Source organism: Jaculus jaculus, chromosome 1 (genome assembly GCF_020740685.1).
Source record: "Jaculus jaculus isolate mJacJac1 chromosome 1, mJacJac1.mat.Y.cur, whole genome shotgun sequence".
Lineage (NCBI taxonomy): Eukaryota > Metazoa > Chordata > Mammalia > Rodentia > Dipodidae > Jaculus > Jaculus jaculus.
The window spans coordinates 270,433,796-270,458,487 of NC_059102.1; the positions used below are offsets into that span (position 1 = coordinate 270,433,796).

At 42.5% G+C, this 24,692-nt stretch overlaps 1 protein-coding gene across 6 annotated transcripts; it reads right to left on the minus strand.

Annotated features, from left to right (window-relative positions):
• Positions 1-13,049: 13,049 nt before the first annotated feature.
• Positions 13,050-23,973, minus strand: Sdr42e1 (short chain dehydrogenase/reductase family 42E, member 1). 6 transcript variants are annotated; one of them, XM_045141901.1, is made up of 4 exons: positions 23,867-23,955; positions 18,096-18,219; positions 15,382-15,475; positions 13,050-14,570 (listed from the first exon to the last, which is right to left on the minus strand). In XM_045141901.1, the coding sequence occupies exons 2-4, from the start codon at positions 18,124-18,126 to the stop codon at positions 13,457-13,459; spliced, it is 1,239 nt and encodes a 412-aa protein (XP_044997836.1). In that variant the 5' UTR covers positions 18,127-18,219; positions 23,867-23,955; the 3' UTR covers positions 13,050-13,456. The 6 variants fall into 6 exon arrangements, with proteins under 6 accessions (XP_044997836.1, XP_044997839.1, XP_044997837.1 ...); XM_045141904.1 differs by lacking the exon at positions 23,867-23,955 and adding an exon at positions 17,260-17,485; XM_045141902.1 differs by lacking the exon at positions 18,096-18,219 and having other exon boundaries at positions 23,867-23,973.
• Between the last annotated feature and the right edge of the window lie 719 nt (positions 23,974-24,692).

The following is a 24,692-nucleotide window of genomic DNA, read 5'->3' on the forward strand; positions in this document are numbered from 1 at the left end:
AAAATTTTTTATTTTTATCTATTTATTTGAGAGAGAGAGAGATGTAGAAATAGGCAGGTAGAGATACAGAGAGAGAGAATGGGCATGCCAGGGCCTCCAGCCACTGCAAATGAATTCTAGATGCATGCGCCCCCTTGTGTATTTGGCTTATATGGGTCCTAGGGAGTCGAACCTGGGTCCTTTTGCTCTGCAGGCAAGTGTCTTAACCACTAAGCCATCTCTCCAGGCAGCTCATGTACTTTTTCTTTCCAATTGTTTCTCTGTATTTTCTCTGTCGTATCCCTTCCTCTTTAAACTCCATAACTCCACCCTTCCATAACCTTAATAACCTCCAAAATCTGTGGACACTAACAGCATTTACCTTCCCTCTCTCAGATACTTTTGCCACCTCTATTTTCTTAAAGTTAACACTAGTCCCTATCCTAACCCACTCCATATCTTGCCCACTTATAAGTAATCAAAATCACAGTATATTCTAACAGTTATTTAAGTTGAAGGGACCATGGCTATTAATTCACTACTATGACATTTGTATAACAGATATATTCACCAGCTTTGGTTACTTCTGATGTTAGTATTCTACTCCTGGAGTAATATAAAGGTCACCCTAGGTACCCTGAGCCCTTAGACTGAAGGTATAACTTTTTTACTATATACCTAAGCATACAGCTGATAAAACAAACCAAAAACCCAAGCAATGAAATAACCTGAGATGAGAAAATCCTAAGACAATAATATGAGTAATACAAAAAGTCAAGCCAACACAATTCCTCCAGATATCATGAATCCCACAATAATGGCCTCCAACAAGAGTGAATTAGATAAAATACCAGACAGCAAATTTAAAAGAATGATTATAAGTATGTCCAAAGAGGTAAAAATGGGTATTAAGAAGAAGCTGAAGGAATTTCAAGAGAGCACAGTAAGTTGAATGAAACCAAGAGATTGGTACAAGATATGAGTTAAAAAGTAGAAATGCTAAAGAAACACCAACCAGGAATGCCAAAAATTAAAAACACAATAAGTTGAATATAAACACTGTAGAAAACCCCACCAACAAGAAAAGGACATAATATCTGAGCTTAAAGAAGAGGTGGAGAATTTGGACCTTCTAAAAAGAAGAAAGATAAATTAATAAGAAGGTGTAAGCTAGACTTTCAAGATATTTGGGATACCATAAAGAAGTAAAATCTAAGAATCATCAGCATAGAAGGAAAAAGATTTCAGTCAACAGGCAGAGTAAGAGGCTGGAGAGACGGCTTAGCCATTAAGGCACTTGCCTGTAAAGCCTAAGGATCCAGGTTTGATTCCCACAAAAGCCAGATACACAAGTTATAATCATGCATCTGGAGTTTGTTTGCAGTGGCTAGAGGCTCTATTGCACCCATTCTCAATCTCTAATAAATAAAAAATAATTTTAAAAGGCACAATAAGTACTTTCAACAAAACCATAGAATAAAAATTTCCAAAATTTAGAAAAGAGGTGTTGGGGCTGAAGAGATTGCTCAGAGGTCAAGGCACTTGCTTGCAAAGCCTAACAATTCAGGTTTGATTCCCTAGTGTCCATGTAAAACCAGATGCACAAAATGATGCACATATCTGGAGTTCATTTATAGGTTGGAGGCCTTGGTGAATCTATTTTCCCTGTCTCTCTTCTCTCTACCTCTCTCTCTCTCTATGCTTGTAAATAAATAAAAATATATTTACAAAAAGACAGATGGGCTAGAGAGATGGCTTAGCAGTAAGGCACGTGCCTACAAAGCCTAAGGATCCACTTCAATTCCCCAGTAACCATGCAAGCCGGATGCACAAGGTGGTGTATGCGTCTGGAGCTTGTTGCAGTGGTTGGAAGCCCTGATGTATCCATTTTCATTCTCTATCTGCCTCCTCATCTCTCTCTCTCCCTCCCTTTCTCTTAAATAAATAAATGAATAATATATTTAAAAAATATTATCTTAAAAAAGACCCTTAGGGTGAAGGGATGGAAAATGGTACATCAAATGGTCGAAGGAAACAACAGGTGTTGCTATTTTAGGTAGACTTCAAGCAAAAATTAGTCAGGAGAGATAAAGAAGTTCACTTTATATTGACTAAGGGAACACTCCAACAATAGAACATTAAACTTTTTAACATATATGCACAGAATACAAGTGTGCCCTATTTCTTTAAACAAACACTGTTAGATGTTAAGTCACAGAGTATCCCCAGACAGTAGTAGTGGGCAACTTCAATTCCCTACTGTCACCAACTGATAGGTCATGCTAGTGAGGTGGGGGGGACCTTTGGATTAAATGACATTTTATTGAACAAATTGACCTAACAGACATTTACAGATCATTCTATTCAAATGCTCCAGAATATGCTTTCTTTTTAGCAACACATGGAACTTTCTCTAAAACAGATCATTCATTAGGACACAAATAAAATTTTAACAAATTCAAGAAAATAGAAATAATTCATTGTATTCTATCTAATCACAATGGAGTGAAACTACTTATCAACATCAAGAGAGAATATAGAACATACACAACTCAGAAATTAAGCAATACACTATCAATTGATAAATGAATAACTGATAAAAGAAAGAAATTAGAAAACATTATGATCAAATGATAATGAAAGCACAGCTTACCAAAACCTATAAGATACAATGAAGGCAGGCTAAAAATGTTTATAACCATAATTTCCTCTATTAAGACATTAGAGGGATCTCAAATAAATGATTTGATGATATACCCTAACAGCTTGGAAAAAAAGCCAAACCCCAAATCAGAAGACGAACATTATAAGGTCAGTGCAGAAATGAAGGAAATAGAGATAATATACAAAGAATCAATCAGAGTTTGTTCTTTAAAAGGATAAACATGATAAATAAATGCTTAGTAAAACTAACCAAAAGAAACAGAAGACACAAATAAATAAAGTGACAGATGAAAAGGGAACTGTTGCAACAGATACTAATGAAATGCATAAACCATAAAGGCATACATTAAAAATATACATCCCCAATGAGTATTTTTGGCATTTTTATTGAATATGAGGTGGCTATAGCTACTTGGACTTACATCTAGGTCCTCTATTCTGTTCCACTGATCTACATGTCTGTTTTTGTGCCAGTACCATGCTGCTTTTGTTACTATAGCTCTGTAGTATAGGTTAAAATCAGGTATGGTGATACCACCAGCCTTATTTTTGTTGCTCAGTATTATTTTAGATATTCGAGGTTTTTTTTGTAATTCCAAATGAATTTTTGGATTGTTTTTGCTATTTCCATGAAGAAAGCCTTTGGAATTTTGATAGGGATTGCATTAAATATGTAGATTGCTTTAGGTAAGATTACCATTTTCACAATATTGATTTTTCCAATCCAGGAACAAGGGATGTTTCTCTACTTTCTAGTGTCTTCTGCAATTTCTCGCATGAGTGTTTTAAAGTTCTCACTGTAGAGATTCTTTACTTCCTTGGTTAGGTTTATTCCAAGGTACTTTATTTATTTTTTTTTTTTGATGCAATTGTGAATGGGAGTGATTCTCTGATTTCATCCTCTGTGTTTGTTGTTAGCATATATGAAGGCTACTGATTTCTGTGTATTTATTTTGTATCCTGCTACATGGCTGTAGGTTTTGATCAGCTCTAACAGTTTGCTAGTAGAGTCTTTAGGGTCCTTTATGTATAGAATCATGTCATCTGCAAATAATGATAACTTGATCTCTTCCTTTCCAATTTGTATCCCTTTTATGTGTGTCTCTTGCCTTATTGCTATGGCTAAGACTTCCAAAACTATATTAAATAAAAGTGGGGACAGTGGACACCCTTGTCTTGTTCCTGATTTTAGTGGAAAAGCTTCCAGTTTTTCCCCATTTAGTAATATGTTGGCTGTAGGCTTGTCATAAATAGCCTCTTCAGCAAATGGTGTTTTGAAAACTGGATATATATCTGCAGAAGGATGAAAATAGATTCTTCTCTCTCGCCATGCACAAGAATTAAGTCCAAATGGATTAAAGACCTTAACATCAGACCTGAAACTCTGAAACTGCTAGAGGAAAAAGTAGGGGAAACCCTTCAACATATTGGTCTTGGCAAAGACTTTCTGAATACAACCCCAATTGCTCAGGCAATAAAACCACAGATTAATCACTGGGACCTCATGAAATTACAAAGATTTTGCACTGCAAAGGACACAGTGAAAAAAGCAAAGAGGCAACCTACGGAATGGGAAAAAATCTTCGCCAGCTATATATCTGATAGAGGATTAATATCTAGGATATACAAAGGACTCAAAAAGTTAAGTAATAAGGAATCAAACAAGCCAATCAAAAAATGGACGATGGAGCTAAATAGAGCATTCTCAAAGGAAGAAATACGAATGGCATATAGGCATCTAAAAAAATGTTCTACGTCACTAGTCATCAGGGAAATGCAGATTAAAACTACATTGAGATTCCATCTCACTCCTGTCAGATTGGCCACCATCATGAAAACAAATGATCATAAATGTTGTTGGGGATGTGGAAAAAGAGGAACCCTTCTACACTGCTGGTGGGAATGCAATCTGATCCAGCCATTGTGGAAAACAGTGTGGAGGTTCCTAAAACAACTAAAGATTAATCTACCATATGACCCAGCTATAGCACTCCTAGGCATATATCCAAAGGACTCATCCCATTTCCTTAGAAGTACGTGCTCTACCATGTTTATTGCTCTCAATTTATAATAGCTGGGAAATGGAACCAGCCTAGATGTCCCTCAACCGAAGAGTGGATAATGAAGATGTGACACATTTATACAATGGAGTTCTACTCAGTGGTAAAGAAAAATGAAGTTATGAAATTTGCAGAAAAATGGATGGACCTGGAAAGGATTATACTAAGTGAGGTAACCCAGGCCCAGAAAGCCAAGCGCCACAAGTTCTCTCTCATATGTGGATCCTAGCTACAGATGATTGGGCTTCTGTGTGAGAAGGAAAATACTTGGTAGCAGAGGCCAGTAAGTTAAAAAGGAGACATAAAGGGAAGAGAAAGTAAGGGAGGAGGATACTTAATAGGTTGATACTGTATATATGTAATTACAATGATTGTAATGGGGAGGTAATATGATGGAGAATGGAATTTCAAAGGGGAAAGTGTGGGGGTGGGGAGGGAGGGAATTACCATGGGATATTTTTTTATAATCATGAAAAATGTTAATAAAAATTTAAATAAATAAATAAGTAAATAAAAAACAAACAAAAAAATTAAAAAAAATATTTAAAAACAAAAACAAAAGAAAATATACATCCCCCTAAGTTGAATAATCTAAAAGAAATGGATGAATTTCAAGGTGCATATGACTTGTCAAAATTAAACAAAGATAAACCATCTAGGTAGATCTATAACAAACAGTAAGAATGAAACAGTTATTTAAAGAAACAAAATCTCTCAACTAAAAAAGTCAAGGACCAGATAGACTCATTAGTGAATTTCACCAGACCCTCAAAGAAGAACTAACACCATTGCTTCTCAAACTGCTCTGTAACATAGAAAAAGAAGGAACCCTAACAAAGTTCCTTTTGCAAAATCAGTATTGCCTGACACCAAAACCAAATAAAGGCATAACAAAAATTAAATCACAGGCTAATGTCCTTTTAAACATGGGTGCAAAAGTTCTCAACAAAATACTTGCAGACCAAATACAGAACTACATTGAAAAGGTCATTCACCATGACCAAGCTGGATTTATTCCAGAGATGCAGGCAGGGTAAGCATACCCAAATCAATAAATGTAATACCTCCCATACATGGACTCAATGACAAAAGTTATATGATCATCTCAATAGATGCAGAAAAGCTATTTGATGAAATCTAACATCCTTTTATGATAAAATTCTTGAAGAAACTGGGAATAGAAGATATTATATCTCAATGTAATAAAGGCTATACATAACAAATCTATAGCTAACATTATGCTAAATGGGTAAAAACTCAAATATTTACACTAAAATTAGGAACAAGAAAAGGGTGCCTACTTTCTTCTCTTTTATTTAATATAGTACTAAAAGTCTTAGCTTACAGCGATAAGGCAAGAGACACTAGCTGGCCAAGCCATCTCCAGGGGTCCCCTTGTCCCCACCTCCCAACACTAGGGTTGTAAGTGTAAGGGTGTGCTACCATCCCCAGCAATTGAATGCAGGTAGTACTCAGCAAGCACTTTACAGATGAGCTCTCTCCCCAGCCATACACTGCTTTAATTATTCACATAGCTTATTTTGAATTTGTATAGCAAGGAATCCCGTTTACAGTTACTTATCTTTCGTAACACATAAAATGCTTTCTTTTCATTGCCAATGCTGTTTGTGTGATGTTTGGCCTTGAGTTATCTTATGTTAAAACAACAAAGTCACTTGGTTTTTTTCAAGCTAGGATTTCACTCCAGCCCAGGCTAACCTGAAATTCACCCTGTAGTCCCAGGCTGGCTGGCCTTGAACTCATGGAGATCCTCCTACCTCTACCTCCTGATTCCTGGGATTAGAAGCGTATGCCACCACACCTGGCTTTAAGAAAGTCACTTTTAACATGAATTTTGGCATCTGGATTTGAGTGGGCCTGATTCTTATCTAAGCTTTGCCACTTCTTAGCTGGGTCACTTTGGCAATGCACTACCTCCCAAAGCCTCAGTGTTCTTGCTTGTAAACAGGAAAGAATAACATACTTACTTGCTAAAGTACTGAGTAAATCAAATAAGTCCAAGAAATACAGAGAATATCACATGGCATAAATGCCCAACAAACAGTAGCCATTACTCATTGAGAACATTCATCTGAGTAGATCAGCTTAGTGGGGTGATTGGTTCATCCATCATTATCCTCCTGTTGAACATGTTGAGCAAAGTTCCCTATGTCTCTCACACAATGGGGGTGTTGTAATTGCCCCAGAAAAATGGCAAATAATTCCTCTTAAAACCTGGGCAATATATAAAATATCCCACATTACGTATTCAAATCATTATTTCCTAGGGACTATTATTGACACAAAAGCCCCATTCTCATAACACACACAAATATAAGGAGAGAGAGAAAAACATTTACTGAGATTCGTAAGAAGGGCTCTATTGGAAGATTAAAGAAAAAGAGATTGAGACCTTTTGCCAGTATTAAATTCTACATATCAGTAATGAATTTTAATTATTTGCATGCTCCATCCAGTTCTGGTAATCATGAACATTGTAAATTTCTGCAGATAAATCCCTTGCTGGCTAAAAGACATGTGCCTAGATCACTTTGCTCTATGCAATTTTGTAATGAGTTAGATTTGGCTGCAGTCATAATTATGTAGTTCAATAACAAATGCTTGTTTAGTGTTTTTTCTCCCTTGGTGTACAGGAGCTCTATGTGTTTACATAGATTTGAGATCCTATGGACTGAGCTGACTTTATTTCTTCTTGGATTTTCATTAACAAATAGTTGCTCGCATGCACTAAAAGAACAGCTAACCAGGCTCAACCAAGTGGATTTGTAAATGAGGCCCTTTGGCCAAAGCAAGGGTCTTCAGGGTGGCTGGAAAGCTTACAGAGGTGTGGCATGCTTTCTAGGCAACAGAGCAGACAGGCCCTGAGGAAAGAGCTGGTGGGTGGTACCTGCATCCTAAGGCCCATTGCTGAGTCCCTTTGGCCCTTTCATAGTCTCAGTGGAGAGGAATTGGCACCTTCTGTAGCATAGCACTAGACAGGGAAGTTGCCTTCACAATCCAAGAGCCTCTCCCCTAGCACCTTACAAGGGAGCACATGTTTGTGGCCTGGGCTGGCTCCGGTGGAAGACAATAAATACTGGACCTTCTGTTTTGCAACTGCAGGGAAAGCATTTGAAGTGTGCATGTATACGGCCCCTTTACATATTACAACACAACTTCTTCTTAATATTATTACCATTATTATTTTGAGGTAGGGTCTTGCTCTAGCCCAGGCTCAGTTGGAATTTACTATGTAGTATCAGGCTGGCCTAGATTTCATAGTGATCTTCCTACCTCCAGAGTACTGGGATTAAAGGCATGTGCCACTGAACCTACTTAAATTTTTTTATATTATTTTGACAACATACATATAAATGAATCATTAGTTCTGATCACCCTTCTCACTGCCTCTTATTTCCTGGGTGTTACAGTGAAAAGACCAGTTTCAGAGATTCCTGCTCTGTGGTTTTACCCATCTTCACTCCACCTTGAGTGTTTTTACTATGTGGGATTAGCAGTTACAGGTTTAAAGGAGAGGATAGTTAGGGAGTGGATGCCATCTCAGATGAGAGGCTGTCACCTGGAGGTGCATCTACCCAGTCAACAAACCTTATTGGATACATGAAACAACTTTCCTGTGTTCTTGGGATATAAGACACAAAGCACACGTGGCTCCCGTCCTGATGGGCGTGAGTTCTGGGGAAGGAAATGCTTTGTCCATTCTTACAGGATGAGAGAGCTTGAACTAGACTTTCATCCAGCCCAAATCTACATGATCTGGACATGATTGCAAACACAGAAACTAGCCAACTCTGGGGGACAAACTCAAGCAAATGTTCAGTTAGCTAGAAGTCATCAAAAGAAGTCTCCTTTGTAAGAGGAGGGCACAGATGGGAATGGAGAGTGACTGACCTTGCAAAACACTGGTATGATTACCTTTTCCCAGGTGCTTAGGGACTGTGGATTCTGTGTAAAGACATTGTCCAATTCCCAGAGAAAAAAACAACTTGAAGGACCCCCAAACAGAAAAAAAAAAATGTAGACATTCACGTACCAGAATCAGCATGGATGAGTTAGTCCAGAGTGAGCTGGTCATGAAACCACGGTAATGTGAGTGCTTGCTTCTTGCCTCCACGTCCTGGCTGTACTTAACAGGGGATGGAGGAGCCCAGCAACCTTCATCAGGGCTCAGTTCTGTCCTTTGGGGAGGAGGAAAGCCTGCCATCCCAATCAGCAATCCTAGCAGCAAGAACTTCGGTCAGGCTCTGGGAAAAGGCTCAGAAGAGGAAACTGAGGGTCCTTCCTGGCTCAGTGACTGTGCAGAGGAGGATGGGAGCCTTCTGACTGACCAGGCATGCAGGTGATCAGTCCAAAGGAATGGCTGGGGATGGCTTTTTGTCATGAAAAAGCAGCATGGGGTGTCTTCCTCCAAAGCAAGGGATGGGAGCAAACAGTGATGATTTGAATGAGATGGAAACCAAAGGGGTAGGCTTCTAAGGGGGCACCATCCTTCATACACACTGGAGCATGGAAGCAACCTCTCTCTAGGCTATCTTCCAGTCTGTTTGTAAGGCCAGGTGTCCTGCAGGTTTGGAAAGGAATTGAAGATAGGAGATTCCTCAGCAGTTGTTTACAATCCAATTGAGGCAATGACAAAGTAATACCAGCTGTTTTGAGGTCAGCTGCTATGGGAGTTAGGAAACCGTCTCCTGAAAACACCTCCAGGCTTGAGAAGTGTCATTGATTAGGGAAAGTCACTGAGTGCTTGAATCAAGTGTTTGTCTTTTCTGGGACTGCTATTATCCATGATATGGCACTCTCTGCCCATGTGACCAGAAATTGCATTATGGGAATCAAACAAGGATTTCCAAAAGGAAATCTATCTACTCTGCTCTCACCCTTTCCTGGGCATTCTACAGCATCTAATATCTCCACCATATCCTATGTTCAGTATCCTTAGTTACTTACTAAGTATTGACTTAGCTAAATCCTAATGTGGGTTAGCTATTTCTCCCAGTCTCAAATGGTTGGAGACAGTAAATTATTAATAGGTCAGAATGATATTTACAAGTGGGGAGAAAAATGGAGCAGGAGAGTGTAGGCAGGCTCCACGCTGGCCGCTGATTGATTGCCTCTTCTTGGAGCTCCCACTGAAGAGCCAACCTGTGTAAAAGGATAGTCCGAGGAAATTATGGTGCATGATGTGGCTCTGAAATCTTTTAAGACCTCAGAGAGGCTTAAGGGGGCTCCTCAGAGGACTATTCAGACAAAGGGCTTTGCAGACGTTCAAGCACATGTCCCTCAGGAGCCTGAACAGAAGCTTCAGTAGAAGATCAAGCTCAGAGAGATTTGTGGGTTAAGCTTCTGTCTAGTGGTATGAACTACAATAAGTCACATAGGAAACACAGAAAGTGTTCAAGATCATGATATCTGCTATAATCCCTGACAGTTTGGGCCAAATAGGAGGGAGCACAAAATATAATAATGCTTCGGAGCCCTAAAGCCTTGCTAGCAGGAAGCAGGCTTAGAAGTGTGTAACTAGGGCTGGAGAGAAGGCTTAGTGGTTAAGGCACTGCCTGTGAAGCCTAAGGACCCAGGTTTGATTTCCCAGGACCCACATTAGCCAAATGCACATGGTAGAGCATGTATCTGGAGTTTGTTTGCAGTGGCTGGTGTCCCTGGCATATCTATTCTCTCTATATATCTGGCCCCCCTCTCTAAGATAAATAAAAAGTTTTGTTTAAAAGGTGTAACTGTAAATACTGCCTACCTAGAAATAGCGAGGACTCACATGAGCTAGAGTCCAGCCTCCATGAATATCTCCAAAGCCTTCCACTAATTTACCTCCCACATGGAGCAAGATTGATCTCTGTGCTCAGTAAACTGTGGAGTGACAGTATGTAACACCAGAGTCCAAGCCATGAAAGACAGTGCTGCAGGGGCCACCTTACCTTCCTGGATCACTTGCTTTGGGGGACATCCACCCACCATGTCCTGAGGACATCTAGGCAGGCCGCCGGAGAAGCCTCGTAAGACCTAAGGCTTCCTGCTAAGTCATGTGATGACCCAGCCAAAACCTGCAGGTGCTTGCCAATGCCAGCTGACCTCATGAGATGACCCTCGGACAGTCCCTAAGCAAGAGCCACCCAGTGAAGATGCAGCCTGTCCCAAGGAACCTAGGTTGTAATACCAGTTATTTAAAGTGATACAACGAGTAATTTGTTACCAAAAAAAAAAAAAAAAGTAGAACCATCAGAAAAGTGTGAGTTCACACAAAGTAAATCAGCCATATTTCAAGAAGGGAGTGGATAGGTGCCAAAAATCTGCATACCGGCTGACACTGCAGCACATGTACTGAATTTCATGTCAGTAGCTTCAGTACAGGGAGACTCCCCAAATGAGTAAGAGGGAAACATTATTAGTCAGTATTCCTGGCCTAAGAAAGCTGAGAAGTCCTTACTCACTTGAAAGACATTGCTGAAATCATTCTGGGGACTGGGGAAATGGTTTAATGGATAAAGTGCTTGACGTGCAAGTGTGAGGAGCAGATCCCTAGCACTTACATTAAAATTTGGGCACAGCAGTGTGGGTTTATAATCCAAGCATGCCTATCAGGCGAGATGGGAGGCAGAGGCAGGGGAATTGGTGATTTTCAGCAAGGAACAACAAAGAGACCATTCTGCCTCAAACAAAGTGGAAGGTGAAGACCATCAGAAACTGTTCTCCAGCCTCCACACATGCACCATGAGGTGCATGCACACATGATAAAAAAACATGTTCTAAAAGCCTGTGCTGGCTCTCAGTGGTGACAGATGTGCTTTACTGTACTTACCTTGTATACCACTGAGCTTCTCATGTGGATATGCTGTGACATGTTACTCCTAGCTTGAAAGTCTGTGGAGGGCAGAGAAACCTGCCACAGAGGACCCTAAGTATGTTGTGTGTACTCATGGAAATCACCCCAGACTGAAGTGAAGCCTTCTTCCTAAGGCTTATATTTTCATAAAAAATAATAACCACCACCTCATATTTGTATTGCAATGTATATATTAAAAGTCCTTTCAACACATCTTGTCACAACACACCCTGGAAGATGAGTGAGTTTGCAGCAAATTCCCATTTCCTAGATAAGAACACAAAGATCTCAAGAGGCTCCAAGCACTTGGTGAAGGCCATACAAAATATTTATGGTGTAGGTCTTCTGGCACCAAGCTCACAGCTTTTCCCAAAATATCCAGGCAGCATTCAACAGGGGCATTTTGTGGATTTGTATTCTCAGATACTCCCAGAATGATTTAACAAATGGTCCTCCACAGTGATGTCCCCCACCATGTTCAAACCACCTATCTGTGGATGAGACACTGGCACTGGGGTAAAGGCTGTTTTCTTCCATTCTGTTTCCCAGGTGACTGTGGATACATGAATATCTTCCACTATAGTCCTCAGAAAATGCTTCCATTTCTCTTCATTGGAAGTCACCTTCAGAGCCAGTAAGAGACCCACTGTATGAGTTATACTTGATTTTCAAATTAACAATGGCATCATCAGCTTAGCCATTGGATTTTAGCTGTTTCCTAAACTTCAGTCTACTGATAGAACACCCAATGTTAAAAACACTGAACACATATTTTTCAGGTGCTGATAGAATGACCTTATGTTCCAGAAAGTTCAGATAACAATAGGCCATCTGAAGAGAACAGTCCCAGGAAGAAAACCTTCCTAAGGAATGTATGATGGCCACTGAGAATAATAATGGCTGTGCGTGCTGAGTGGCACTCTGGATGCTTTTCCTAATTTAATCCTTGTGGTGGTTTGAGTCAAGTGTCCCCCATAAACATAGGTGTTCGGAATGCTAGGTTCCCAGCTGATGGAGATTTGGGAATTAACGCCTCCTGGAGGCAGTGTATTGTTGGGGGCAGGGTTATGAGTGTTAAAGCCAGTGCACCCTTGCTAGTGTTTGGCACACTGTCTTGTCCTGTTGTCCACCTAATGTTGGCCAGGGGGTAATGTCCGTCCTCTGCGCTTGCCATCATTTTCTCCTGCCATTATGGAGCTTCCCCTCATGTCTGTAAGCCAAAATGAACCTTTTTGCCCACAAACTGCTCTTGGTTGGGTGATTTCTGCCAGAAATGGGAACCTGACTGCAAAAATCCTCGAAGGCTGCTATAAGCTCAAAGTCTCTCTGCTTAACCCACATTGCCCATGGTCACGCAGATGGAATGTATCACAAAAGGCAAAGGGTCATCTCTAACACAAACTGTACACAGCTAGCTCACTTCTCAACACTCACTATCCTCTGAGGTTGGTCCACTAGGGGTCCGCTAGGGATGATCTGACTCAATATGGTGATTTTTGTTTTATCTTTTATTTTTTACATTTTTCAAGCCTGTTAGTTTTTGCTATTTCCATGCCAGTCTGAGGGTTAGTCAATCTTATGTACACACAGTTTGTGGAATGGAAACAAGTGCAGTTTTGGCTTTTGAGATATTCAAAGAATATATCTCCAACCCAACTAAGCCCCCTCTTTGCCTCCCAAGTGACTTACAGCCCACCCAGGTAAGGGTTCAAGGACACAGAAACTAAACTTCAAACTTACTTTTGTTCTTATTTACTCCCTTATTTCCTGCACTGGGACAAAAGAAGAAAGATTTAGTCCAAGAACCCATCCCTAAGCAGTGACATGGAGACAAGAGTGTGGCACTTCTTGAAAATCGCAGCAGCCTCTGGGATCTGCTTTGATGTCTGCTCCCTCTTCATGCTGACACAGTCGTGGATGGAGGGAACCAAGTAAGAAAGGACACAGCCAAGAGAAAGACCAACACCCAATCCCAAAGAAGACATCCGGAGTCCTGACCTTCAGCACTTCTGCCATGACCGTGGGCCTTAAACCATTCCACCACCTCCTGCAGGCCAAACTGCTGAGGGGCATAGCCAAGCTCCTTCTTGGCTTTCTCTAAGCTAAAGTAATGTGTGACGCCAGTTTTATAGACTTCGGTGCGGGTGAGGAAGGGCTGGAAGTTGTACAGTCTACCCAGAATGAAGTGCACCACCTCTATCAGGAAAGCACAGAAGTAGATGAGGGTGAGTGGCAGGCGGGTGGTCGGGAACTCGTAGCCCAGGCCCTCTACCAGTGGCCGGAAAAACTCGAAGTTGTTCACCGGTCTGCCATCTGAGATGAAGTAGGGCTTCCCAGAGGCAATGTGTTCCTTGTCAGCTTTCAGAGCTTCAGAGGCCAGAAGATGAGCCTGAACCAAGTTTTCCACGTGGACAAACTCAACCAGGCTGCTGGGATCCCCATACACGAATTTGAACAGGCCTCTCTCGATGTAGCTCACTATTCTGGGAAGGTGCCTTTGCTCTCCAGGCCCGTAGATACCGGCTGGCCTCAGTGCGCAGGTTCGGAGGACCCCATTGCCTTGGTCCAGGGCTAACCCATTGGCTTCTAGCACCTTCTTTTCTGCGATGGATTTGGTTCGGGAGTAGTGATCTGGGTGAAGATGGAGAGGCAGGTAGGGCAGTGACTCATCCCCATTTGTGATGACTTGACCTCCGAAGACGACATTGAATGTGCTTGTGTAAACTAACCTGGGCACTCCTCTCCTCTGGCAGATCCGGAGGACATTGTCCGTGCCACCCACGTTGACTTCTTCAATCAGGGTTTGATTCAGCTGCTCCCGCCCAGACATACCATAAGAGGCAATATGGAATACACATGTGATGTCAGCATCTTGGAAGGCTGTCTCCACATCAGAGAGGTGGCGGATGTCTCCACGTACAAACGTGATTCCTTCTGGAAGGCTCTGGGAAGGGCTACTAATATCGAACAGGATCACATGGACTCCTTTCTGGTTCAGAGCACAGCCAAGGCTTTGAAATGAAAAAGATCAGAATCTAGATCAATTCACCCTTCAGCTATGTCTAGGAAAATGTAGCAAATTATTTGCCATTCATGATGGGGCTGACCCAAGTTGTCTTACCCTACATGCTCATTGCTCTGGGTCTTATTTAAAGTTTTAAATGAGAATCCTTTTATTTCCCTAAATGACAGTGACACACTGTGAAATAATATCTGCTGTCCCTTAAATGTGAAAAGACTCCCATGGGCTCATGTGTCTGAACACTTGCTCTAAAGTTGTTGGAACTGGTTTGGAAGATTATAAGGCAGTTAGGAGGTGGAGCCTTGCTGAAGGAAGTGGGCAGGTGGAATTGGGCTTTGAGATTTGATAGCCTGGATCCACTCTATGTTAGTCCTTTGCTTCCTGACTAGACATATGACCCTGCCACCATGATGGGGGGGCTGTATCTCCCTAAACTGTGAGCCAACATAAACCATTCTTCCCTCTAGTTACTTCTTGTCAGGCGTTTGGTCTCAGTGGCAAGAAGAGTCAACAACATAGCTAGTATATTTATTTAAGTTCTCTTTGGTGATGGGAATAATCAGCAGATCGTGATTCCTTAGCATTTCTAAGGAATGTTTCTAAATATTATGAAGAATATTATATAAAATATTTGCTGAAGTGGAATATATTTGTGGTTTTCAATTTCAAAGTCTGGCAGCAAGCAAATACAATTCAAAGAAATATATTTCTGCAGCATTAATGTCAGGGTTGAAAGCTATGCTTTTATAAACCACTACCAGTAAAGTGATTCCAGGAGCATATTCTGTAGATGTACTGACCGGAAGCCAAAATATCCACCTCCTCCTGTAATGAGGACAGTCTCCTTTGGGGATCTTTGGATAGCCATGTGTGATGGTGAAGGGATAACAGTACCTATAAAAAGAAGTATGCAACAGTATTATAACCTGCAGGAGAATGTGGTTCACTTTAATTCTGAGTTAATAAGAATAAAATGAGGCAGAGGCTATAGTTAGTGGTAGATTACTCATCCAGTATGTGCAAAGCCCTACTGTTTCACCTAAGCACTGAAAATACAAATCAAAACAAAAGAAAACAATAAATAGGCAATATAGTTCAGTGGGAGGAGGCACCTTGAGACCTAGGTTTTATTCATACTAGCCATTTTCCCTTCACTTCTTTTTTTGTTTGGTTTGGTTTTTTTGAGCTAGAGTCTCACTGTAGCCCAGGCTAACCTGGAATTCATGATGTAGTCTCAGGGTGGCCTCAAACTCATGGCGATCCTCCTACCTCTGCCTCCCAACTGCTGGGATTAAAGGTGTGTGCCACCATGCCTGGCTCATACTTATTGGACTTCATATTTGTTTATATGTAGTAGCGAACACAGTAATATCTTCCATGCCTGCCTGACAAGGTGGAGATTAAATTTAGATAATGTGCCTGCTGGTGCTTTGAAAGCCATAAAGCATTTTTCAAATATAAAGCATTACTGTTGATTCTCAGAAAAGATCAGCATCTTTTAAAAAAGAATTCATTCAAAATTGTTAGGGAGAAGCATGTTCCCCATGTGCCAGAAAATCAAAGACAGAACTCTGTAGAAAACTTCAAACACTTTTGTGTTTAAAATGTTAGTTCAGCATGGCTTGTTTAATACTACTTTATTAATTTTATACTAAAAAAAGAATAAAAATACCTCCTTTATGTAGCAAACATTCCCTCCACCACAGACATCTTGATGGTACTTGAACAGCAAGTACTCAATGCCTTTGGGTTTCTCCCTCCCTTTTTAATCTATGTTTCTACTCCCCAAATTCCTCTCAAGGCCTCAAGATTCCTTCCTTTCAAGAACGAAGCAAAACAAGCAAAAAAGGGCTATCTTCCTCATTCTACATAGAGACAGAAATGGACCCAGCTGTGCACAGATCGTCCTAGGCATGTGACAAACACATTCACTCAAGGCAACAGCAACACCTAGGTGCAGTTAGAAGGGAGACCAGAAGAAGCTCCAGCTCCCTCAGTGCTGGGTGCCCAAGATTTGGGTTACTAAATATGTACCAGGAAGAACATGTGGCCAGATGTGGGGAGAGCAACATGGGCTAGAGCTACAGAGGTAGAAGGATATATGTGTGCAAAGGGCTGTGAGTGTGAAGTCAGTGTGTATACATAGGCAAAAGCAATAGAAGGACTGGGCAGGCTGGGGTAGAAACACAAGGTAGGAGTCTCTGCCACTAAGTGGTTTTTTAACCTTGGCTGAGAGCTGATGCTTCTTTACATGTCACTTCTCTGCACGTGTGTGCTGTGTGGTGTTAGAACTCTCCAGAATAACACTCCTGTTTTCCAGTGAGGAAACAAATCTGAGAGGTTAAATTACTTTCCCAAGCTTAGTTGGAGTCCCACCCATGGCAGGTCTACCCCAGGAACCCTCTCATTCTTATCTCTAAAAGGTGCACTTTGAGACAAGGGTGGACTTTTGTGTTGATTTCACAGTTATATCACCTCAGACAAGTTAATTGCTCTGAGCCTATTGCTTTATCCAGGTGGTAGAGCAGGTGAGGTTACAAGCTTATGAAGGTTGTATGGACAATACTAAATACCCTTCACCCCCTGATAGGGTATGGCCACCTGATATAAGCCATCTTTCAGATTCCCTTTCCTTTCAGCTGTTTGGGAATCTGATATGTCATTATATTTTCACATGCCTCAATGACAGCTTTCATAGCACAGGGTTACACAGAGTTCAGCATGCTCCTCCGGAAGTCTGTGTACAGTGGATCTGTGGCCACTGAGGTGATGTGCATCCAACATAGGGAATCTTCTGGTGTCACAGCCAAAGACAAGGTTTAAGTGATGGTCTCAGAGGTTCAGGATATGGAAGAGGTGTAAGAAGTGTTCAGGCAAGGTGGTATGGAGGACGGCAGCTGGGTTCTGAGGGTTCCATGAAACAAGTGCAATCATTATGCTTCCAGGAGAGTGCAAGAAGACCAACATGCCAGCCCATCTTTAACATATCTAATGGTGACTCATGTATGCATTTTTTTTTTCAGAGCTGGGGATGGAACCCAGTATCTCACATATAAGGCAAGTTCTCTCCCACTGAGCCACATTCTGGTCCTGTTTTCTGGTGTAGAATGCTCCTATTTGTAATCAGAGTGTCCATAAAGATAAATGTAGTCAATTTTGTTAACATAGCCATATGACTTTATCACAAATGCTATTTACAGATCCAGTAATATTGTTTACTGATAGTTCAATCCAGACTTTTGACCTCATGTCAATGACCTGTCCTCAACTGCCCACTTTATGATAACCTATTCCCCAACCATGTGAATTTCCTCTTCTTTCCTTAAAGATGCCAAGCTTACCAGTGCATCCTGCTCTCACCCTGGCATGACATGTGCCTGCTGCAGCCTTTTTCACATTAACTCAGACATCACTTCCTCAGAGGGGCTCTGGGAACCCTACCTGACTGAAATTTCCTTGGCTTAAGTGCTGCTCTGTGTTCTCAGGGCACATTTCACTATCGAAAACTGCCTACCTTCTGCTTGTTGGTCTGGTCTTGTTCCCATGGAATAAGTCCAGCAGGAACAAGGAGCTGCGTTTGGGTCAGCAGAACCCCCGTGAAATGTCCGGTGTGGTGGTGTACATCCATCATCCCAGTGCTGGGGAAGAAGGACAGAGGAATCCCTGGGACTTGCTGGCTAGTGAGATGAGCCAAATGGGTGAGCTCCAAGCACAGCGAGTGACTGTCTCAAAGAATAAGGTGGGAAGCAACTGAGGAAGACCCCTAACATTGATTTCTGGCCTCCACATTCAGTACATCTGCACATGCACATGTATCTCCACACACATGTGAATATGTACACACACATTCATGCATGCCACACATATGCATACACATGGAAAGTCAACCAAACAAACAAACAAAAAACTTAGGCCTGCCTTTTCCACTGAGGCATCCTTAGTTGAACCCAGAACTTGGTGGATGCTCAGAACTGGATGATTCCAAATACCATGAAGCATATCCAATTTAATAAAACTGAGACAGGCACAAATTATTCAGGGCTCCACAGGGTCTGAGAACCATTGTTATGCATGCCATTTAATGCTTACATTTTAACTGAAACATCTAAGGAGTACTGAGTTAAAGAATGAAAAATGCATGAAGCTCAGTGAGGCAGAGCTCTGGTATCCTAGACCTTTCAATGAAGGAGAGAGGCCTTTGCACAAATCTGAAGAACAAGATGTCATCCTTGTCTTACTGTGACAGAGACTTGAATAGCAGGAAGTTTATTGTGGCCTACAAGTTTTAGAGGTTTCCATCCAAGCCCAGTTGACTCTGCTGGCTTTGGACCTGTGGTGAAGCAGAACATCATGGCAGAGGGTGTGTGGAGGAGCCAAGCTACCCTTCATGTGGAGGTAAGCAAAGTAAGAGAGGAAGGGGATGAGATCTCAATAGTTACTTCCAAGACACACTCCCTCTAATGATGTAACTTTTTCCCACTGGGCCCCACCTCCTATAGATTCCACTTCTTCATCCCTATGGGGCTATCGGATGAGGATTAAGCCTTTAGCACTTAAGTACTTGGGAGACATTCAATTATTTAATTAATTTATTTGTTTGAGAGAGGGAGAGAAACAGGGAGAAAGAGGCTTAAGGAGAGAGAGAGAGACCGTGAGCACAGGCTGCCAGGGTCTCTAGCCACTGCAAACAAACTCCAGATACATGTGCCACCTTGTACATCTGGCTTACGTGTGTACCAGGGAATTACACCTGGGTCCTTAGGCTTCATAAGCAAGCGCCTTAGCCACTAAGCCATCTCTCCAGCCTGAGAGACATTTAAAATGAAAACCTAACACAAGAATAAAGGCGAGAGATAGCTGTTCTAAATTCACAGAGGCACAATGCTGTGGGAACAGGAAGGTGGTACATGGAGGGGGAAAGTCCAGTTCTGACGCGCAGACCAGGAACATGTCTGAAAGAGCAGACTCAGAGCGGAACCTGGACACACAAGGGTTCAGGGAGCTTGGCAGGAAGTGGAGGCACACTACAAATAAATGGATGTGCCACAGGGAAGCTGGCACACGAACTAAAGCCATCATAGGCAGCTGCATATTGGACCAGAAGGATGGCCAGTCATTAGTGGTCACCTTGTGCCCTCTTCTGGAGAACTGGAACCCTATTTTCTGGACAACATGAAGCTGTGGGGGGTTATAGCAGGGAACTGGCAGGGTGAAGAGCAATCTTCCCCTGGTGGAGGGAGAAGCTAAGAACAGAGTCCAGGCAAGGAGGGATGAGGAGTGGGGTGTGAGGGTGATAGCTGAGGATTAAGCTCTGGTGTGCTTAGTGAGAAGCAGGGAAAAAGGTGGCAAGAACCTGGGGTCACGAGAGGCAGCCCCCAGGTGAAGTTGGAAGTAACAGCACTGATGGAAACAGGATATGGGAAGTGTTCCATCTACTTGATAGTAAGAATCATGACTAACAGGATGCCAGATAAGAGTTTAAGATATTTCAATTATCTCTACAAGAATCCTAATTTAAGAGACCCAAAACATGGATGAGACCTCCTATCAAATTAAAAAAAAAATTCTAATTATTCTTTGGTTTTAGAATTCCACATTCTATTCCATTGACAAGACCACTAGTCACTCATGGCTCATGTGCAACTACAGATGAGGAGTTCCAGCCTATGGGTGCTGCTCCTTACTCCCTTGCCATTCCAGAATCATGGGGGAGGGGGGCGGTGGCAGGAACCGAGCTGACTAGTAGACCAGAAGAGAAACTAGAAGGAAAACACTTTAGCTAAACAAATGGCAAAGAGAACAAAACCTGTCCTCCAGGTGTAGAAAGCCTTCTGGGGTCACAAGCCATTAAGGACACTCTAAGAAACCACCTCCCCCCTTTTATAAAATAAGCACACACAAAAAACACAGCAAACCTGTTCTGCAAAACACGCCAGGAAATTCTCATGAATGATAAAACCAGGAGAAAAAGTTCTATACAGTTTCTCTCCAGCCAGTTTTCCCATTTTCATATCACTTACAGTTTGTTTTATTAATTACCTTCCATCTATTCCTTCCAGGGTTGTGCACTCGGACCTGCCTGTACATAGCAACTGCTTGAAGGCCCTTCTAGAAATGCAGCTTTGTTCAGTAATTGCTTTCCTATTGGGGCGGGGGAGGTAGCATCTGACCTGAGCTGTCATTTTTGCAGAAACAGGTTAAAGTTAAGCACATGATTAAGAAAAAAAAGGAACCTTAATTACAAACAGGGGAAAGAATGAAAGCAATTTAAAATCTGTCTGACCTCTTGATAATGCTAAGGTAAAGTGAGGGTAATAAAGTTGACATTTCATGGGGAAGTTAGGAGCAGAAAGTAATAAAAGATGACTGAGAATGCTTTAGATGTACAGAGGCTTAATTAAATCTAAGGATCGGTAATAAAAACCTTAGATTATGCACACAGCTCCTCCAGCCCTGTGGTTCAACACCATGATGCCATGGGCCCTCTGGCATTTTAGTGCAGTGCAGAAATCTAGATGCCATTAAACATTTCACCAACAGAGTTTTGAGCAGTTCAAAACTGTTCAAAATGGCCTGCATAAAAGTAAAATATTAGGTCTGCCATTCCAACACTGGGAAGGCAGAGGCAGGAGGATTGCCAATTTAAGGCTAACCTGGGCTACATGAGTAAGACTATGGCTCAAAAATTTACAAAGTTCATCATGAGGAAGATTAAAATTATCTCCAGGTCATGTGACCCTGTGATTCAATATTTTAAATTCTATACAAAGCACTGGTTAGAAGTAACCTCTTTTACCGGGGTGAGAGCAAGAAAACATCTCGAAGCTACAGGGCTTACTCGATGGTGCTCTGTGGATTTTGTGAAGGATGTGAAAATGATTCATTCATTTTTAATATGATACTGTCAAAGCAATAAAGATGAACACATAACTCGCGATGTCAGGGGGAGAAACCCTGAGAGAGATGAAAGGGAGGTGTAGTATAAAATCCAAGAGGCAGGACATATTTTGGAGCACAGCTAACTGTGGGCACTGCATTTGGTGAAAAATTGGCATTCACATAACCGACATGGGCAACAGCACAGTTCTGAGTATAACAGAAGCTGGTGGGCAGCTGCCGATGGCTCAGGGTCTTAATCGAAAGTGTCAGATCTCTTTGTCCAGCTAGCCACTCCAATTCCTGTCCCCTAGATATTTGTGCACAAAAGGCACTTGTGGTGCTGTGGAGATAGATGAGCTGGTAAAGTTATTGACTCACAGGCATGAGGACCTGAGTTCGATCCCCACTACCCATCCAAACATGCCGGGTGTGTTGGGCTTGCCTGTATTCCCAGTGCTGAGGGGAAAGAGAAAGCTAGATCTGTGAGGCTCACTGGATAGCTAATCTAGCCTAATTGGCCAGCTCCAGACCAAACAGAGACCCTGTCTCAAGAAAGATAAACAGAATTCCTAACGAAGGATACCCAACGTTTTCTTCCGGCCTCCACATGGGCACACACTCACACACACATGTTCACATGCACACACATAAAAGAAGCACATGCAATCTCCACAATTATAATGACAAAGGAGCTAATAATTTTATAATAAGTTTCTCCAACTAATACTAATTACTCCATGTGAGCACTAGGGAGATGGCTTAGTGGTTAAAGACACTTGCTCGAAAAGCCTGCTGTCCTGAGTTTGATTCCCCATTACCCAGATAAACAAAATGGCACATGTATCTGGAACGTGGCAAGAGGCCCTGGTTATGCCCATTCTTTCTCTCCTTCTGCTCCCAAATAAACAAAAATATTTTTTAAAACCTCCATGGGAGAATAGCCCTCCTCTCAGGCTATCTGCACTTGGCAGACTGGACACAGGTCATCTAAGTGGGATGAGCACTGTAAGCTGTTCAGCGACCCTTCCCATACCCATGCCTTTTCCCTCCTCAAGGACATCATGGCTTCCACTTCCTATTCAAGTGGTGTCAGTTGCCATTTACTAAGGCCTTATTCTGTGGTAGACATTGGTGCTACACCTTGTGCACAAATTAGTTCATTTGGTGTCCATCACAGTCCTAGGTGACAAATCCTAATTAGTGGATCCCATTTCACAGATGAGAAAACTGAGGCCCAGAAACACAGGGTGATTAACTCTGAGTCCACTGTGATAAGCTGTTTTCATCATCTCTGTAAAGCTGAACGTTCCAGTAACTAACTCATAATCGTCCTGAAGTATAAGCAGTACACCTTTAAAGCCCCTCGTCTGTAATAAACTATACATGTAGACAGCTGTTGTTTTCATTTTAGGGAAGAGATGACAAAGATAAGAGGAATTTAGTGAGTTGACCAGGGTCACACAGACAGCTGGTAAAACAGCCTAAAGCCCAGATTTCCTGACTTCCAATCTAAGAACTTTCACCTTTATAGGCATAGACAAGGCAGGTTCTACCTTCCACGCTGGCAGGTTGCAGAATGAGTTGACTGAAAAAGTTTGCACAACTCAGGTCAGTGTGGACTCTGTTGCTTCAGGTTGGGGCCTCTGTTTGGGCCCAGGAGCTACTGTGATTATGACATGAGCAGTGGAGTCAGATACACCTGGTTCCTGAGCTGCTGTTCATCACAGTGAGATAGCTGGGTCCAAGGCTTGAAGCCAGGCCTGACTAAGAGCCATGTACAGAACTTCACATCAGGACTGGGTTAAAGGCCTGCCACTCCATTATCTCACCACTTTCAGTTACTCTCATCTGGGGTTTCTCACTCCTGTGACTCACCCAGCTAATCTAACTTACAACCAGTACTTACCTTTTTACAAAAAAAAAATAATTATAATGCATTTTAAATGTGAACCTCACATTGCTATTGTAAGTGGTAAATCCAAATCGTTTTCCACAAAGAGGAGGCACTATTTCCCCTAAAATACGATGTAAACGAGAGGTTTGACTCCAGCACGGCTAGGTACCCACGGAAAGCTCTACGTGGATCCCGAAGTCTGCAAAACTAGAGCAAAAAACAAAAGGAGCAAAACAGGAGAGCCGGTGTCTGGGGCCTTGACGACATTCTAGAAAGCCAACCCGAGCCAGCACCTTGGAATCGGAGAGGAAGATGTTAGGCCCGCCAACTAGGTCGGCGTTACTCACAACCACACCCCGAAGTTGTCCCTTGTCACCTTCAGCAGCCCCCTGTCAGTCACCCTCAAAAGTCACTGTTACGCTTAGCTGCCCGCCGCCCCCGCGCAGCCCGGGCACGTTCCAGGCCAGGGTCCCCGTGCAGAGCGACGGCCCTGGCGACCCCGGCTCACTCACGGCGGCAGACGGCAGCTCGGCCCGTGGAGGCAGCCCACAACTAGCTAGCTGAACTCGCGTGGGAGCCAGAGCTGTCGAGCTGTCAGACCGGTTCCCTGGAGCCACTTCCGGGCCTCTCTAGGAAGCCCGGAGGACCCATCTTCTCTATGATGAGCAGGTGCTGTGCCCCGCCACAGCCGGCCCGGGGTAGCCAGCTCACTCCGTGAATCTTCCCAAATGCCCCTGTCCGACTGTCCCAGCGTCGCAGGAGCCCTTCGGGGGTCACCTCTACTGCTCTTCCCACTTCTAATTTCTGCCTTTAGATTTCCATTTCCGTTTTTGTTTCTGTGCCGCCGAGGATGAATACAAGACTCATAAACTTGGATGGATGGATGGATTGGATGGATGGACGGCTGGCTGGCTGGGTGGGTGGGTGAGTGGATGGTGGATTGGTGAATGAATGGAGGTGTGTGTCTGTATAGGTGGGTGGGTGGCTGGGTAGGTGGATGTGTGGGTGAGTGGATGGATGGATGGTGGGTGTATGAATGGATACACAAGTAGACGGTCCATAGGAGATGGATGAGGGTCCCTAAGGAACCGGACATTCAATCTCCATGAATCTTCATATTTATGTATGCCCACATTTTCTTGTGTCCCTGATTTTCCTTGGTTTTCTAGTTTCAGGTGTTTTAGAAACTGAGCAGGTAATGATGCCAAGACTAACGTTTCTTCCTGAAGAGACCAAGACCTTAGTCACGTGGAAAGGAAGGTTAGCCTCCTTGTTAAAGGTCTTCTTAATGGGCCTGTCTTCTTGTCTCCTTGCTAGGAGTATGATTCTATGGAAAGT